Source organism: Neopelma chrysocephalum, unplaced genomic scaffold (assembly GCF_003984885.1).
Source record: "Neopelma chrysocephalum unplaced genomic scaffold, ASM398488v2 Primary Assembly neopelma1_23, whole genome shotgun sequence".
Lineage (NCBI taxonomy): Eukaryota > Metazoa > Chordata > Aves > Passeriformes > Pipridae > Neopelma > Neopelma chrysocephalum.
In genome coordinates, this window is record NW_020897691.1 from 20,185,007 (window position 1) to 20,204,546 (window position 19,540).

At 39.6% G+C, this 19,540-nt stretch overlaps 1 protein-coding gene across 2 annotated transcripts; it reads left to right on the forward strand.

Moving 5' to 3' along the window:
• The first annotated feature begins 6 nt into the window (after positions 1–6).
• Positions 7–11,007, forward strand: ADAT2 (adenosine deaminase, tRNA specific 2). Of its 2 annotated transcripts, XR_003535191.1 has the most exons (7): positions 7–100; positions 244–348; positions 7,501–7,651; positions 8,201–8,307; positions 9,973–10,045; positions 10,167–10,299; positions 10,345–11,007. XR_003535191.1 is itself a non-coding variant. In XM_027689505.1 (6 exons), the coding sequence occupies exons 1-6, from the start codon at positions 26–28 to the stop codon at positions 10,205–10,207; spliced, it is 552 nt and encodes a 183-aa protein (XP_027545306.1). In that variant the 5' UTR covers positions 7–25; the 3' UTR covers positions 10,208–11,007. The 2 variants fall into 2 exon arrangements, 1 of the variants encoding a protein (XP_027545306.1); XM_027689505.1 differs by having other exon boundaries at positions 10,167–11,007.
• The last annotated feature ends 8,533 nt before the right edge of the window (positions 11,008–19,540 follow it).

Genomic DNA, 19,540 nt, shown 5'->3' on the forward strand with positions numbered 1-19,540 from the left:
CCCGGAAACACTGCCCGGGCCCGGCATGGCGGAGGAGGGACTGGGACAGGGAGAGGGGGAGGCAGCCGCGCTGGCCTGGATGGACCAGGCGCTCGACGTGGTCAGTGCGGGCGGGGGCTCCCTCTGTCCGGGCAGCGGGGAGGGGGCGGGAGAGCGGGGGCCGGCGAAAGCCCGTCCGTGCCTCCCGCCGCGGTAACGCTGTCCCGTGCCCCCCGCGTATCTGTCTGTCTGTCTGTCCCGCAGGCTAAAGAGGCGCTGGAGAAAGGGGAGGTTCCCGTGGGCTGCCTGCTGGTGTACGACGGCGAGGTCATAGGCAGGGGTAGGAACGAAGTCAACGAGACGAAGAACGTGAGTTGGGGTCCCCCCGGGGGACGCCGAGTCTTGGGCACTGCTGCCCTGCCCTGCCATGCTCTTGTCCCTTTACTGAGTCTCAAACGTGCTCTCTGGAGGCCTTTAAAGTCACATGGGGGTTAAGAGTGAGAAAAGCGTGACTGGTGCAGCCTTTTCTGCTGAACTTCTTTCCATAGACGCTCCAGAAACAGTTCATTTTGTTAGTAGACTGATGTTTTCATGTGATGTGGTACAGCTGTTTGAAAAGTATCGAACTCTAAATTGGGAACCCAATTCTCTTGCTTTTCTAGGAAAAATTTCATACAAATAAAGGAATAAGTAATGACGATGCAGAGGAAGACAAGCAGTTGGGAAGTTGCGTAGACTTACAGAATACGTAGAGTAACCACATGCCACATTTAGTTTACAAAAATTCTTCCTTTTGACCAAATTCTGCTTTCTAAAAGATATTGCCTGTAAATTTTAGACATGTTGCAACTTTAACCATCAAATTAGATCCTATACCTGCTGACAGACCCATTAAAGCCAACAGGGATTTTGTACAACTGGAAGTTTTGTATAAATGAATCTGATTGCAGGATCTGGCTGTAATTTATATTAGATGTCTCAAATCTTTAAATATAATGTAAAGTGAAAATTAGTCTTTTAAGCTCAAAAATGTAACAGTAAAGATGAATCATTATACTAATTTGTGATACCGGACAATTGTATTAAGATGATTCTAATACTACTTAAGAAAGCCAGATAACTGAGAAGCTAGGTATCTCACGTTACACTGTTGTAAACACTGTGGGAAGCAGACACTTTGTGGGAAAAATCATACCTGAGATATTAATACTGTGTAAAAATCATATGGTAATAGAACATAACTGACAACACTGCTAACAAAATCATAATCAATTTAAAAATATCAGGAAACTTTCAGGCTTTTTTGATATCAGGATTGTCTGAATACATATTGAATACATACTAAAATGCAAGTAGCCTGATTTTAAAAGATTCAGCTGCATTTTGGAAACAGTAATCTGCTAATATCTTTGAAAGCCAAGCCTTTATTGAACTGCTGTTTGGCTCAAGTTTCAGTTCTTTTGTGGCTTCATTTTCATAAATGTTTATATTATAGTGAATGGAAATGCTGGGTACTTAGTACTTCTAAATTTTTTATTAGATACTTAATTGCTCCATATAGTCTAAAAGAAAATGTAAGCTTGAAAGAAGTACTTGCTAGGAAATATGAGTGCAGAAAATTGTTTTCAGTTTTCTCCTAACAGTTTCTGGCATTATTTAGGGACAATCCTTGGGAAAAAAACAACCCTCTTGAACCATTGAGGCAGTTCCAGAAGACATCATAAATGTCAAGGTTTGTTTTAAAACTAATTTCTTGTCCCCCCTTATATTGAAGGACTTCTCCAGAACATCATTCCTCAGATGGGTAAAAAACATCTGATTTCCAGTTTTAAACTTTTTATGTTCTGTTTATAGCTCTCTCTTCTTGTGCCAGCATCATCCATTATTTTACATAGCTTGGATATATTTAAAGTCTTATTCCCCTTTGGTTTTTGTTTTTCCCAAGCCAACTGTTTAATTTCCTTTCAGAAGACAGGCTTTCTTTCTGTGTTCATTTTAATAATGCTTTTATATAGCCATTCCAGCTTTGATTCATCTTTCTTGAATTCACTTAACCAGAACTCTATACTTTATTCCAGATGGAGTTTCTCTTGTGCTTTGTTTGATGACAGTAATACCTCCCATTCTCCCTGGAAAAAAGTCCACCGATCTTTTCCAGAGCTTCTTTGATCTTTTATGTTGCTGTTTTGTTATTCTTCATTTGTTACCTTGAATCTTTTTTTACTCCTATCCAGAAGACCATTCAGCTCTTGAGTGACATCTGACCCTGTCACTTCTCGTGAAGTCTCTCATCATATGAAAGATCACATAGTCAGCTGTAGGTGTTTTTCCAGTTAATGCCGATGTCACAACTGAAAACATTTAAGCAAAATGATCTTTGAGTGTCTTTGCTAATTGGTTCCCTCTGGACAGATATTTTCCCTGTCAATGCAACATCTCTTCTTGCTCACCTTACCTTTCTTGCACTAGGCCGTTTTCCCTAAACTCACAGTAATTTCACAGGTTGTACCAGATGCATTGTAGAAGTCCAGAGAGGTGAGACTGCTGTTTCTCTTGCCTAGAAAAAACATTTGTCAAAGAAAGTTACTAGGTCAGTGTTACGACCCGCCCCAGAGAAGGGGAGGGGAGTAAGCCAGGTTCTTATCAATAATTCCCTTGGGGTGGATTAGAGTGAAACGACACTGAATAATCGGTGTTTGAAAACATATATAGGTAGGGTTTATTTTAAACATATATAGGTAGGGTTCATTTTAACGATTTTGTTTCAACAGGTATGTTAGCATTTTGGGTGATATCATCTATATCATTTATAGCAATATGGCATAGGGATAACTTCGGGGTGGGGGAATGCATAAGGGAGAGAAAGGAAAGACAGGATAAGGGTAAGGGAGAGTAAGCGAAAGAAAATATGAGACTGGAAAGATGCATATAGTCACCGCCCACGGGGTCCAGCGATGACACTTGGTAGTTGCCGCTTCCATGTCTGTCAGTTGAAGTGGTGGCCTTGATCTTCTGGGGGTGAAGGAGGGAAGCCCTCACACTCCAAGAAGTTATGGGTTACTATATCCATGGTTAGTGTCACGGACCATGTCTCCAGCCTCTAAGCTCTCTCTGGGCCTGGGCAGAGTTTTTGTGTCTGGCCTGATTCCCACCTTTCAAGATTGGCAGAGGGGGGGATGGGCTTTGATGGACCATCAGAGGTATAAACTCGGCTCTTTCTGCCTTTTCAGGGCTTGGCACCTTCAGCACTGGAGGGAGGGATGGGCCCAACTGCCCATTAGAGGTATAATGCAAAAGTCAAAAGCCTGCGAAAGTCCCTTGGCAATCCTAGAATGCATAAATCATTAACTATTTCAGTCTCTGACAGTCAGTTTAGTGTCAGATATCCTACTGATTTTTTTGTTTCATTTGCCTTTTATAAGGATTAGTTTGTTAGCTTGTTGTTCAAAGTTTGTTATCTCGCCTGTTTTGCTATTGAGTCTCTCCTGGATCTCCAGATGTCAGGACTGTGCATCCTTCTTATTTTTCAATACAGTGACTCTGCTTTGACAGGTTTCAGCCATGCAATACTCTCCCTTGATGTATTAAAACATTGCTATGATACTGGCAGCCTCATCCACAAGTTCCTGAGCATTTTTTGATGGCAGTGCTTTATCAACTTGGGGGTTTGCTCCTCATCCCTCTTCTATGCCCTAGGCAATTTCTTAATTTTAAAGACCTAATTCTATGTCTCATACACTGTAATTTGTGCTTTCATACTCCTATTCTGCTTTCTGACCACATTCTCTGCATCATTTTTATTGAAAATGCAAATTATTCATTTTGTTTTGGAGTAGTACTATAATTATATTTGAGCCTCATCTCAACGTCACTGTAGTAGTGCTAACTCCTTTTTGACATGTTTTCTCTCAAGGTATTTTTACTTCTCTCAAGTGATTTTTCCTTTAGCCTTTTCTTTCTGACCTCCAAAATGTAGCTTTATAATATATTGACTTTTTTAACTTATTGAAAACTTTCTTCCTGATCTTAAAAAATTATCATTTATCCAGTTAGATCTGCAGGCCTTCCCTACAATTCTGCCCTTGCTCAGGAATCAACTTGTCTCTAGGCCTTGTGTCAAATAAATTCTACCTTCTCTTTAAGTAGGTCCCTGCATCCTCTGATCTAACAGACTGACATTAGGAGCAGATAGTGTCTTCTTTATGCCCTCTCTCATTCTGTTCCTAAACTGCTCATTTTGGTAAGAAGATTTAGTTGCTGAAAACTCTCCATTTTTTTCAGGCTGTCTCCTGTCACCTTGCATACTTTGTTTCTGCCCTGCATGTCCATAGTAGGACACGTTAATGTCAGAGATACTGCCGCTTACTCTGTGGAAATTATTTGCAAAATTATTGATCATCCCATTCTTCTGGGAAAAGTTGCTTTTGGAAGAAGGGAGTTTATATACAGCTGTGTTTGTTTTATTTTATTTTTTAGGAAAATGGCTGTGGCATCAGCATTTCAAAATAGTTAGGCATGCCATTACTTGTCTTCATTGGGCAATAGTGTAACAAATGCCTGTGTAAGGCCCTGGTTTTCAACAGCCTGGCGATTCATTCATGAGCTTGTGCCAGTACTGTGTTCCCTCTGGCAGCTCCCACACTTGCTTGTTCACAGTCTTCCCTCAGACCAACCTGAAAATTTTCTTCCTTATAGCATATGTGACCCTTCCCAGCTAGAAACATTTTTTTGGCATCTTTATTCCCATGTGTGATGCAATCATTCACTTCCCAGTAGAATGCTCTCTGTCTTAGGTCATTAGTCAATAAAAAAGGCTATCTAGTCATAGCTTAATATAAAATAAAATCTTAAGACAGACCTAGAAGGTGTTTTTTCCCCATATTTTGTCTTTAAGGGGGATCTTCAACAGATGTGTAAGGAAGGAGCTCAAGAAACAAGAAGAGAGTAGTATAAACCTTCCCCTTGCATATCCTTTCCACTTCTGAAAGTGAATAGTGTAGGGACTTCCAGAGCCCAAGACTATATCTGTATCATTGTTTCTGATAGCTGTCTGTGCACATATCCTCCATGAATTTGTCTAAACCTTTCTTGAACTCATTTATGTTTTTGGCTTCCATAGCATCCTGTGGCACCGAGTTTCACAATTTAATTATGCGCTTTGTGAAAGAGTACTTCCTTTTGTTTGTTTTATATCTCCTGCCTGATAATTTCATTGGGTGCCTACTTGTTATGAGAAGTAATAAATCACAACTGTGATTTTCCACATTTTTCTTGATTTTTTAAAAACCTCTACTGTAGTCCTCTTAACTTGGAAAACTAATTACTGTATCTGGTGAGTTAAGAGCCACAGTCTAATTAGTCTCTGAACAGTCTCTTTACTGTTCTGTAACTTGGATAATCCTTTCTCACTGTGAGGTGAATTTGTCCTGGTGTTCTCATGTCTTCATGATGTGAGATGACCAAACCAGGGTGTATTACTTAAAATCTAAGTGCACTGGGATGTAATAATATTCCATATTAGGGTAATCTCTTTTGTGGAGCTGTCTTGTATTACTGCAGAAGGTGATATGACCTGCAGCATGGCTTTTCTTAACTTGTACTCCCAAGGTCAGCAGAGGCCTGAAAGCTGCTAGGTGTATGCAGTATAAAGCAGTGTCTGAGGATAGGGGCATGTTTTCCTCTGGTAAAGAAGGCTTATTGCTTACAGACTTTCAGTTGGTGCTCAGGAGGTGAAAAGCCAATGTGGTGTTCATGTCTCTTTTGACCTGAGGGGCACAAAAATAGAATAGCCACCACTTACACATTTGAGTTACAGTAGCAGTGGTAGTTCTGAGGTATCTTCTGGAGGACATTGTGCTTTGTGTCTCCATAAAGTGTGTACACTGAGATTCCAGCTGATGTGATCTCATTTATTCAACTAGGGAACCTTCATGGCAACATTTCACTAGTAGGTCTGGAAGGATCATGTCTGCATATTGATTCAATCTGTGTTCTTACTCTGAGTGGGTTCATTACTATGTTAGTTCAAATTACAAGTGCACTCCCAGAATAAATTTCTTGATTGTGTCTGCTTACCGTTTGTGCTTCCTGCTTTGGTTTGTGTCTCAGAGATGGCAAGCTGTCTTCCTGGCAGATGAAATTATGCTGAGAAGATGCACTGGGGGAGCATCCCTAATGCACTCCAGCTGTTGCCACAAATACACCATCCGTGGGACTAAACTGGATGTCGGCCAGTGTGAACATCCCTGAATTGGTGCTGAGTCCTCAGCACTGTTTTGCTGTACAGATACACTCCTCTTGCACTGCACTGTTTGTTAACGTAGGCATAGGCAACATAGATCTCTGTAGAAGTTTTAAAACATTTTTAAACAGTATTAAACTTAGCAATAAGTTACAAGTCCTCTGCCATTTATTGTAGAGCATCTCACTGCTATCACTACAGATCTTCACAGTGCTAAAACATAAACCCAAGTTCACGAATTGAGGGAAAGTTATCTAAGGTCACATAAAGACATGAAGCAGAGGTACAAGTATAATTGGGATTGATTAAATATTAGTCTAATGCCAGTGTTGAAAACATCCTTTTTTCAGAATAGAAAAAGGAAAACACTAGCAGTCTTAATTCAAATAAGCATCAGGCTCTGTAACTGGAGAGTCCCTTTATAACTAGTACTTTGTGGTATTTTTGCTGTGACATTTGGCATAACAGTGCTGCAGACATTTCAGAGCAATACTGGGAGATTACTTATTGTTTTTGTCTCTCTGCAATTAAAGTCGACGCTTCTGTTTAGGTTTTTGTGCCATAGGTACTGAGATACTAATCATTCAGTTATCTTGGATTAAAAAAAGAGAAATTAATATTATTCTGCCTTTTTGTAATCGGGCACATGCTGCAATCCCTTTCTATTACTTGAGGGACTTACTGTACTTGTATGTATTCCCAGGCAGCAGTAAACCTGATGCAAACTGAAAATGCTGTGGCTACACAGCATGCCAGGCTTTTCCAGAAACATACTGAAGTTATTGCATATTCACAGTGCATTCATACCATGAGGGCACAGTAACATTGTCAGAGAGAAGAAAAGGTACCAGCTAGGAGCGCTTTTCTAACATTTCCAGAGAAAGTAACCCAGTCTGCATTGTTGCTCTTGGAAGCACAGTGGACTATGGACTAGATCAGTTGTTCTAGTGGGCTTTATATGTCCCTTAAGCTTCAAGTAGGGCTTTCATGTCTTGTCTTACTGTGCTGACATGACTGGGAGAGGAGAAATTCTGAGCAGGTTACTCTGCCTAGGAACAGGTAGAAGAAAAAACCGGTTTGCACTTGTGGATCTTGTGTGCTGCACACTAGCGACTGAGGTTGAGGTTGGATATGTTCTTTCTTGGGCTGAGTATTTCTTCTGCAGTTTGGGCAGCATGAAATTTCTTTTGCAACTCGAACAAGCAAAGAGCATTACATTACTTCTATAACAAAAGTGAATAAATGCACACTTTCAGAAAATATTTATTTTTATCTCCTAGGCTACTCGACATGCAGAAATGGTAGCGATCGATCAGGTCCTTGACTGGTGCAAGCAACACAACAGAGATTATATGGACGTGTTTCCAAAATTGGTATTGTATGTAACTGTAGAGCCCTGTATCATGTGTGCAGCTGCTGTGCGCTTGATGAGTATCCTTTCATGCTTATTCACGCTGGGAAACCATATGTCAAGGCATTACTCTTTTGGGAGTGAGCCCACAGAGAAGGGCTTGGCGCTGTCAGGGAAAGCCAAAAGGGGTGGTCTGAGGATCTGCAACCACCTCCATTTACTGCATGGTGAATAGCGAGAGACTCAAGACCGAAAGAGAAATGGTGCAATTACGACAAACAATTATTTCTCTTGGAGATTAAAAATATATTTTAGAGATATCTATTAGTAGGTAAAATGAGCTATGCTCAGTTCAATGTTCAGTTTTTAATGTAACAATTGGTAAACTGTGTATTTTTATGCCTCTGCTTTGTGATTCATGCTTCTCCTTTTCTGGGGAAGGCTGGATGTGCACCTTCAGCAATACATCTTACATTACTCAGAAGTAAGTTCTGATTTTATGAGGCAGGAATTGCAGCTCAAACTAATTTAGTTTGAAAAGTACAAGCACATCTTAGTGAAATTTAATGACTACTTAAATCAGGCTACTGTACTTCCTACTTTAACTTAATACCTTGACTCATTCCCATAAATTCCACGGGTTGTATATGGTTGTCGAAATGAGCGATTTGGAGGCTGTGGCTCAGTTTTGAGCATCTCATCTGACGATATGGTGGACACAGGAGACCCATTTGAAGTAAGCTGTGAAATCTTTCCCTTTGTTTTTCAGCTAGGGTGCTGTGTCTGGCTTTGTTACCAGGCTTTGAGAATGTTATGCATCATGTTAAGAGGACTCAGATGGAAGATGATCAAAGTCAAGTAAGCTTGACTTAATAAGAAAATAATGTAAAAAACATTAGGTCCCTAAATAAAAGAAAAGCCTGATGACAGTCTTTATTAAAAAGAATGTATCAAAGGGGAAGGGAATTATATTCGTGGAACAAGGTAAGAATTAAATAATCTAAAATATGTGTAATACTTAGAACAGTAAGTGTAGGCTGCAGGAAGAGATGAGGGAAAATTGTTTTAAAATGCAGAATGTATAAACACATAATCAATAAAGATCAAGTAACAGCAACTTACCGAATTACTGGTTTTTAGCTGAGCCATTGGAAGTGATTGTGTTTTTGCTTACAGTTTGTCTATATATGAGGTAAAATGTATTAGCTTAGACTTACTTCATATAGTTTAAATCCCAAAATAAATCTGGACTGCACAAGTAGCAGAGGAGATTTAGTTTAGGTATCAGGAAACTTTCTGAACAGTAAGGGTACTGGAGGACTGGAACAGTCTGGGAAGAAGGAGGCATCTTTGTCATGTAAGAAAGGCTGGACAACCATTCAGTGGACAAGCATTCAGTGGACGTACAGTATACATAAATCTAGATGCTTTACAGCATTGTACTACTATACCTGTATACCACACATACATATAGAGAGTATTTATAACAATATCTTTATTACAGTTGTTGATGATCCTGCCTTATACAATGATACTGATTAGGGTTCTTGGAGTTTTTTTCCACACTTCATATTTATGATTTAATGAATGTAAAAACAAGTAATATATTTCAGCATTTTAAGTGAGCACTGAAAACTCAAGGCTGAAAAGAATTTGATTTAGCAAGACAATACTGTTTGGCACTCCAGTGTACACGTATTAGGCGTCTTTCCGTCGGGGTGTGAGTAAGACTAGCATCTGAATTAATTTGTATAGTCACTACTGGAAGAGTGTTCATTTGCTAACATTGGCATGTGGTATTTAATTTTTTTATATGTTCAGAAGAAAGAAAGGAGAAGGTTCTTGCTGCTGCAAATCCTTCCTTTGTTTCTGTAGGCAACTACAGTGGAATGTATGGGAGTAATTAATTATTTTCTGTGCGGGTGAAGATTCGTTTAGTGTGAATGACATTTAAATGCTTTGTCATTAGTGTTCATGGCCTGGAAAAGTATTTTGACAGGACCAAAAAGGTCTGAGAGATGACTGTTTGGTAAAGAATAGGTGAGTGGATGAATGTTTTCTGGCAGGAATCTCATTTACAAATACCTAGCTGTATGTCTCTTATTTCCAAGTGCCTGAGGAGTATATGTTCGAAATACATTAAAAAGAAAGAAATTGTAGGTTGCATAAAAATTTTACATAAGTTACTAAGAAAGTTTGTTTTAGGGAAATTATTTACTCTACTAGGCCTCAACTTTGTATTTTTCAAATATATGAGGTATTTAACCTGAAAAGGAGATTTTTCTGACCCGTAAGTTGACAGTATAGTTGCTTAAAATTATTGTGTACTTGAGGCATTATTGTGAAGTATGGAATATGTTATTCTCAGATATGCTCACTAACATCATTCTAATTTGAACAGTGCACTTCTGGCTATCGTGCCGAAGAAGCGGTGGAGTTGTTAAGAGCTTTCTACAGACAAGAAAATCCCAATGGTAGGTTTTACACTAATTTTGTATCCATTTTGATCCCTACCTAATTTAAAAGAATGATGTCACTGGTATTACTGTAATTCACTTCTGATGATTTTTCTCCCTTTCTGTTTCTTCTTGGCAGCACCAAAATCAAAAGTAAGAAAAAAGGATCGTCGTAAGTAGCTGTACACGGGAGGGAGAAAGAAACTTACCAAAAAAATTATATGTGAAGGTTTCTTCAGCGTCCTTGTTTAAAATGTACAGTTCAATCAAACTATGTCTGATTTTCTGTACAGAGTTTTTACTAATAGGATACTTATTACTTCTTCGTGTGTTTCTATGTATGTGATTTCTTGCTATCATAATGACCAAAAAAAAGAATAAATGGCTGTTTTTTAGAAAGAGGAAAATTTGTGGTTCAAGTTCACTTGTTTACAGACAAGATCCGTTAAAATGATGGCATTTTGTACAGCACGTTTGCTTAGGCAAGTAAGTAAATCTCTTGGAAGGTTACATTTGTAAGTCCTTTACAGTCCATGTGTGTATTGAATCAAAAGGCATATAAAGGAATTGTACAGTCCTTGAAGACTTGAGATAAGACCATTGTAAATGTTTCTTCACTGTTTTTTACACCCCCTCTAGCACAAGCCAGATTTTCAGACATGATTTCTGAAAGTCACATATCTGTATAGACAGGTACATATGGACGATCACATGTCTCTGTGTGTGCTGTTGCTTAATAAGGTGAGCAAACATCACTTGGCTGCACAGCATCTTCATACAAAGTTGTGGAGAAACTCTCTACAACTCTCTTTAGACTGTCCGTTCTGCTTGTGAATATTAGTTTAAGAAATGCTTTATTTTTAACAATCCACTAAGAAGTTTAAGCTGTTGTCAGCTACTAAATTATAGTAACTGAGACAGGCAGATACAAATGAAAACCAGGAAATTGGTAATAGCATGAATAAAAAATATTTAAGATGTTTACCTTTTCATGGTGTTGGTTGGCTTTGTCATTTCCGTGTACGTTCCTTAGCAGTGCAGTAATTTGTAATCCAGAAGAGGGCCTTCAAGTTCCACTAATGAATTAAGAATACAAGTACGGTTCAATCTTGATTTTGTACCTCTTAGTGGATAATTATATTAAGCATGAAACTGTTTGTAGTTTATTTGGCTGTTATTCAGAAATTTGAGAAATGCCCTAGCTTTTATTTTGAATGCAAAAGAGTGGCTAAAATTTTATTATTATAAAAAGTGAATACAATTAAACCTTTTAGATATTTCAAATAAATACTTTCAAAAGTTTTTTTTTTAAAAGAATATTACCTTGTCACATTATTACTCCTAATAACTTATAATTTGTATTTTGTTTATTTACTTATTGTTTACAAAGTGACATGGGGAAAGAAATGTTTTTACCATAATAGCTATTTTCAGAGTTTAAAAATAATATTCCTTTAACTTAAGCCCTTTAACTGACATCAGTGGACTATCCTATTCTCCTGACCATTACTTACAGCACTCCTTGAGTCTTTCCCTTTCCATAAACAAAATAAGTTATGACTGTGTTTGTAGATTTCATCTGCTTCAGAGCTCCAAGGCCTCATGAACCAGACAGCTAAGCTGGAAAAACTATTTAGGAAAAGACCATTTTTAATGACTGTGATGGCTTTGTTAAAAGAAATGGGCATACCTGTGCTTGCAGTATTTGGCTATGATAGAAGATAGCATTCAGTTCTCAACCGGACCCTAATTTTCTTATATCTTCAAGTCATTGAAGTCCAAATTAAAGGAAGGCATTAGGCTTGTGGCTTGTTACTGACATTAGTGACAGTAGGAATTGGAGCCTTCATACTTTTTGGACTAGGACCTAAATCTCAACACTTTTTCTTCTTCAGAATGGCTAAGAACACTTTTCTTTCCCGCTGCCTTCTTTCAAAGAAGGATGTTGTTATCATTTGGATAGTGTGACAGTAGGAACCATGTAAGTAAGTAGAAAGACTACTGGTGGTAGGACAAAACACACTTTAAAAGCTGTGTCCAATTTTTCAACCCTTAAATTGGAACAGAATTTTTTTGTAATAGCAGTCAGTGATAACCTGTCACTTAAAAAACAGTTCAAATCTTGAACAAAATGAAAAGAGACTGAAGAGAGTGACAAAAATAAAAATTTCTCTTAAGAGTGATCAAGAATAATAATGTGCATCTTGGAACAGAGGCATGACAGATGAATAGCATAGCAAGATAAAAGCTGTTGTTTTACAGGAAGATTATAAAAGATACTTCTATTTACTGTAATGTGTAATCAAAAAAACACAATGGTCTAATATTAAGAGGCAAATTTGAATGTATGGGACTGGGGTTTTTTTGTTTGTTTGTTTGGGTTTTTTTTTTTGTTGTTTGGTGGGTTTGTTTTGAGGGGGGTGGGTTTTTTTGTTTTTTTAGGGGTTGGGGGGGGTTGAGTATAATAATTAGCTTAGGCAACAAACTGCTAAAAGATTACCCTGAAAACAAAAATGTAACCCATTCACCTGAAAATCCTATTATGTATGCGAGTTAGAACAAATGCAGATGTTTTTATAAAAGAAATAAATCAACTCTTCTTGTGAACACAAGCTGCTCATCAGAGCCATGGCATGATGTCTTGACAACTGTCAGGGGTGCAGCTGTCTCCTCCTCGCTCCCCCCCAGTCAGTGCTCTCCTCCCTACCTGCAAATGGCCATCCCACCATGGTAGCAGCAGCTGTGGCAGCAGGAGCCCGCAGAAGCTAGCCTTGTGCCACTGCCCTCAGACATGTGCCTCAAGCAGGTGTCGCAGTCTGATGTGCCACAGCTCTTCCTAACCATGAGTTTTGAGTTTGTCAGTGTTTTTTAGAGTCAGATTGAAAAACCTGAGTGTTCCACAAGAACTTACAGAGATTCTGGGTAGAATGTTCTAAGTTCAGTCTCAGAGAAACCTCTCCATGACTAAACTCAACGCAGGGGTTGGAAGAAGGCAGGAGGCAGCCACAACAATTATAACCTGATGAGCCAACTGGTTTCAGTGCTCCAGGTCAGAAAATGAACTTAAAAATCAAGAGAATTAGAGAATACAGAAAGAAGAATGTCAGAAAAAGAACTGAACCGTTTTTGGAAGCTTATTCAGTGAGAAGATGCTTGCTCATGGCTGTGGAAACATAGGCTTGGTTTGTAACTGCTGCTACCAAGTAAAATCCTGCAGCAAACTGGGTTACATAGCCTGGAAGAAGCGTTGCTGTCTGTTTGCTGGGGACCTAGTGTCAGATTTTGGCTCTAGCCCTAGAAGAGTGTCAGAAGCAACAACTTTAATTGTTCCTGACACCTGGAAAAGTCAGAGCAGCAGCTTATAAATAACACTATTCATTTCACAGTGCTTTTACCTATTTTTATCTATTTGTTTCTAGGTTGCCACATAGCAGGCCTCAAGAGCATCAGTATTCAACTGGTTTATTTAAAGAAGTTTAAATTCTTCACCGTTTTTCCCTTGCTGCTTGATAAATAAACACTTAGGCTTCAGGGTTACATTTACCTTGGACTGCATTTTTACCAGTTCATCACAGGTAAACATGATTTTATTTCAGCCTTCAGTTTGCTTGTCAATAGCCTGACATCAAAATATATTGAACCAGCTAGGAGGGCAGGAAGCAAAACAACACGTCTTTGTCTCTGCTAAACCAATTACAATTGACAATCCAAGGCTATAATAAATATGTCTTGTGACTTGCACATTAGAGGAGAGCCTGAATTTAAATTATAGCTTTGGGTTTTGAAATGCTCACTGATCCATTCCATTCCCATTAAGAGCGCCTTCCGCTCTGCAAAATTAAGTGATCTCTTTACATGACAGTTTAATTTAATTAATTTATTTTTCGATATGTACATTTATGGAGTTTCTCCATTAAGCTTTTGAAATGTCTGTAGGTCCTATGCATTAATGTAGATGCACCATGGCCCATAATTACCTTTGGCAGGCTTAGGGCACTGATAAAAAGATTATATTTTTAAAAACTAAAGTCTTCAGACTTTCTCGGTGCTTGGCAGGAAATCTATTTCTGTGTTTTATTTGGAGCAAGGCTCGGGAGCCTGCAGCCATCAACTCCAGTGTAGGCAGTGACTGTTACATTTTAGAAGAAAATACATTTGAGGCTAAATGAGAGAAGGGGAGAGGAAGAGAATTAGTGCAAGAGTACTAGAAGCAGCTGTTTGTTTTGCTTTGTGACTGCCAATATGTACTTTTATAATTAAAGTGCATCTAGAGACAAGGTATTTTCTATGAAATTACTTTGCAAAACATGGATCTTTGTCTTTTTAAGGGGCTGCCCCAAAGTGGGTTCATCTTCCTTTTTCACAATAGCTTTGCACTAGCCAAGAATACTGGATTCTCCCTTTGCCTCCTCCTCCCTCCTTTCTAAAAATGAACTTTTCAGGGAAATATGGAATTCAGAGAAGTTTGAAGGAGAGCAGATGGCCAAGAGTGATCCAATAGGATGTAAAACTTCAGTTAGGTAGTTGCTTGGCAGGCAAGGACAAGTGAGCCTGTGATGTTTCCATAGTGATGTTTTTACATGGTGCCTTCCTTTTGTCTTTTAAAAATCTAAGTGATTTAAAAAAAGAAAAGGGGGGGTGAGGGTAAAATAATATGAAGGGCTCCGCCAGGGGCAGAGACTTGGGCTCATCTCTGATTTCTGCATAAACAGTGATGCACTGTCCTCAGCTACAGTCGCGCACATCAGTCTCAGTTGCTGTGGTGCTTGTCTTGCTGGATAAGGCAGGGACAGCTTCTGAAATTAAGATATAGCTCAGAATGTAGTGCTCTAGGAGGGGCAATTGTTTAGGCACTGATTTTTGTGGTGTCAGGATTTCACATTTACCTGTGGAGGAAGGTTTGCTGTGGCACTTCTCTAACCTTCAGAGCTTCCTCTACATGCAAGAGGCAGTGCAATAAAAATTAATGCTTCCTGTGACTTTGATTCCTACTTTCTCCTTTCGGGTGTTAGAGGTAGCCATCACAGTCATATTAATTCGTGAGGATATAAACAACAGCCATTATCTGTGCAGCCACACTGCGCAAGAGAAACAAGGTTTGTAGGGAGAGGCAATATCTTATTAAACCAAATGACAACTGGAAAAAAACAGGCAAGCTTTTCAGCAACCAGCTGTAGGGACACCGAGTTCAAAAGCTTACAAGCTTTTTCCACACACTTAATGAAAGTAAAACGAAGATGAGTAACTATGTACCATCTCCCTGCAAAACTTGCTTTTCTTGGAGGAAAAAAAAAAGGACAGATTTGACTATCAGCTGATTTGAGCAGGAAAAGAGGTTTGTTAGGAGACTGGACTCATGGTAAAGTCTGCTTCTAACTCTCCAGCAGAACCCTCCACTGCCTCTGTACAGATGTGTCAGCACGTACGCCAGCACTTTGTGAGGACCCAATGCAATTTTCCCTTCTTGAAAGCTTCCCAGCAAGGTGCTGAATGCAGCAGCTCATTTACTGACCCCCTCACCCTGGAGCGGGGATACTCTGCTGAGGAGAAGCAGGTTCCTATCGGGGGTGCTATGGGACTGCGAGAGGGGTTCATGCTACCTGTGGTTTAGGAATCCCAGGAGGAACTGCCCTGAATGCTGTGGTACAAGCAAATGAAGTCAGTTTATCCTGTGAACAAAGTTACCTGGCTGCCCTTCTGTGCTACGGCCTCACTCATATATTACTAAATCTGTCCCTGGAGACAGCAAATACTTCCTTTTTAAAGAAATTAATTTTCTTGCCCTCTGCAACTTCTTTGCAGTCATACTGTGCAGCACTTGTACCAGCAGCAGCCTGAATGAATAATTCAAAACTATACCTCTTTAGTGCACTTTTAAATATCTAACTGTGTTAATCCCGTCAGGGTGCTCCAACAGGATGCTCGAGCTGCCAGGGACACGGGGGAGGGCTGAAAGCTCTCAGTCATGATTACTCTCAGCCACAAAATCTTGATTACTTACAACATAGGATATTTCAGAAGCATTTCCACCACAGGGAAAATCTGACAACTTCAGAGTGGGCAACTGCTGCTCAAGAAGATTCAACCTATGGATTTACCTATAGATGTAAAGAGTCCTTGCAGTGCTGCTGTGCCACAGAGGACAGTTAGGGAATGGCATTACAGTGGGTTGGGGCTGGCAAAGTGGAATGGCTCAGACTCTAGCCCCTCTTTACCTTACACTTACCTTAACACTCTGCCATGGATGCTTCCTCAGCACTCACTCACTTTAACGTATTTAACGAAAGTTTATTCTGTTCATTCCTGTGAGCCTTTGATCTTCCTTTATACTCTGTGGCAGAGTTACAGAGCGCTCCGATTTGGAACCACCTGCCTCTTCATTTCAGATTTCAGACCACCCTGAGGCAGTGCTACTCAGCAGCCAGCAGCACTTGCCTGTGTGCTGAGCATATTTTCATTTTGCACCCTCTTTTCTCTCCTGCTGCCCTCAAGAGCAGCAGCAGCTGCACAGTGTAGCTGAGAAGCAGCAGCGGTGAGAAGCCTCTGCCCTCCTGCTGCTGCTCCAGCTAAAATAATGCCAGCTACCAAGAAGGAATAACCAACAAGGAGCCTAATGAAACAGCAATCTGGCATCAAGATGTGTATATAGTTGCCATTTGTTAAATTGACAGATGACATTTGGAACATGCAGCCCCTATTCATTTTTTGAAGCTAAATACTGTCTTGAAATATAGTCTTTGCCATTAGTGTTAAAGCTGATTTGCAGCCCAGACAGGGCCAGCTGCGCTTTTACACATTTCTGGGCACGAGGTCAGATTCCTAGCAGCTATAAGACTTTTTTTGCGATGAACTGGACAATTCATGAACAATAGGGAATTACCTGCCCCCCCGATTACCTTGAATGCTACCTTTATTTTTCCCCTGCTACTTTTTCATGTAGATTCCCTTATACTCGGGAAAATACACAGGTTTTGACAAACAGTTTTTAATCAACTGAATTTTCATCATCTGCTACTTAGTCCCATTCATTTACATTTTTATGTATCTACAACAACAAGGTGCCAAAGGAAAGTTCCAAATACCACCAGCAATAGTTCAAAATTTATTCATAAGCAACAAAACCTCATCTTTCTTGGAGATAAATACCTCAGACATTATATTTTAGGAACAGTTAAAAGTGTGAAGGGACCCAGCTCATCCAATTCAAAAGCATAGAAATCATGGTGAAGATGCAATATTTCTTTACACCTTCAAATTGCTGTCAACGCTTTCATGATAACTTCCATTTCCAACTCCAGAAATACTCAGAAGAATAAGGTGCCCAAACTTTATCAAAGGATTTTAGACAAGTACTTGGCTGTTACCTCATATGCTGCTTCATCGGTTTTATTGATAAAGGCCCAGAGCAGTCATCTGACTTGTTTATTTAATGTGTTTTCAAAATCATTCAATTTTAACAGTAGGAGGTCATTCCACTACTATGACATCTACTTATTTTTGCACATAAAAGAGCAAAAATTAAGCCTTCCAATATGCAGAAAAACTGATAACTAGATGGCTACTAATGACTGAAGGGAGTGAAGCATCTTCCATGGGTGTATGCCAGGCATAAAAGCGTAGAATATAGCATAGCTTCATCTCATGTTCCTTCAATGACTGAACCAAAGCTGGAAAATGGTAAAGTCTCTTGACAAATGCTTTCTCCAGAAGCTAAGGTAAGAGAAGGCAAGAGCATGGCCAGCAACCCTCTCACTGTGATTTGCCAGGAGGTACAGGTTTGCCAGGAGTCACAGCCCCACAGGAGCCACAAGAGGAGCAAGAGCCTGCAGAACGTTTGAGTCACAGGAACATTTTCTTTCTTTAAGTTAAAAAAAAAAAATCTTAAACGATTTACATATGAATTGCTTCTAATGAGGACACACAAGCTCAGTTTTCCAGCAGACTTTTAACAAGGCCAAAATTAAGGATACGATTACATGGCAGAATACTAGACTGAGATCTTCATGGTTTTTATGTCAACAGTGAAGTCAGCCACTGCTGGTGGGTGGGAAGCAGCTCTCTTTGGGGATGTTGAGCTGGTTGATTTTCTGATTACTTCAGAGAATTTTAAAAATAGAAAATTATAATAACAGGCCTGCAAGATTCTGTAGCAGCTTTCTGATTAATGTGAACCTCAAGTTATATGCTAAGTTCTTGTCCATAAGGTATGCTGTTCGGACATTTTCTAGATGCTATTTAACGTGTGTCTTCTGAGTCACATTAGTCAAAAGAATGGGCCTGTAATTTAATTATTGGAAATGGTGCATCAGTGACTTATTTCCCAGGAAAGAGAGTTAAAAAACCCCAACACTGCAATTAATGCTGAAATGGAACCCTTTTGCTTTGGCCTTTCAAAAAATTTTCCATATGACAGGAGCCAAGTGAGACTGAAAGAGCTTAGAAAATTCTATTAGAAAGTCATCTTCACCCAGAGATTTCCCAGAGACCAGAGGTTTTATGACTCCTTTTTATTTCTTCCTCTACTTTGGGACTACCTAACTGTTCCCTAATTTCCTGCAGAATTATAGGTATTTCCAATCTACTTCAGAGACCTTCAGTCTGCTCAGCAGTGCAAATGACTCAGATTAGTTAAGGATTTTAGAACTCAAAAAAGATGTCCTTCAGGTCCACAGTGGTTGTAGCTTGTATGACAGATGACCATCACAGGAACAACCTAACACACTGTGCTTGCTTTCCTTCATGAACGGTACAGCCAGCAGTTCACAGACCTTTCCTCATGGCTCTTATTTTCTTTTTTTCCACTATTTTCTAAGCAAAAGATTCTCCATTTTTTATTCCCTTAGAAATGTAAGTAATTATCTGAGTCCCATTAAGCAAGAGACACTCACTCTATGACTTCTTCATAACCATGCAGTTTGAAAATTTAGAACAGAAACTTTTAGGACCTGAGCAGATTAATCAACAAAATCATCAGCATAAAGGATTCTCAGTGGGGTTCAGACACTCTCCCAAACTGAAGCAAGAAGCCTGGAAAGGTTTTTAAGCACTGTTATGTCCAAAAGTACCATGAGGTGAAAGTTCCGGGATCCACCTCTCCAGCCTTCCATTTACACCACCATCTGCCAACCTCACTGAGTGTCTCCTGGGTACTTTGGGCCATCCACACTCTTCAGAGGAAGAGCAGGCCTTGCTGCACCTACTAGTGGGCTGAAATATATTCTGACTGTACCTGACTCATCCAGACAGTCTTGAACACACACTATGGTGACAAGCATGCCTGAACTTCCTTTCAGAGATCTCCAGAACACTGCCTGAAGCTGTGCAGTGCAGGCGCCATAAGCTGTGCATATGGCACATAAAGTTTGAACATGAATGAACGTGAGACCCCTCTGATAGACAGCTGAGCTGAACTGTGTGTGAGGACTCTGCCGCTTAGCAGTTTGGCTGAACTGGGCTACCATTGCCTTAACTCTTTTCAATTAGTACCCTCTGGGGGTTTCATAAAATCCAAGT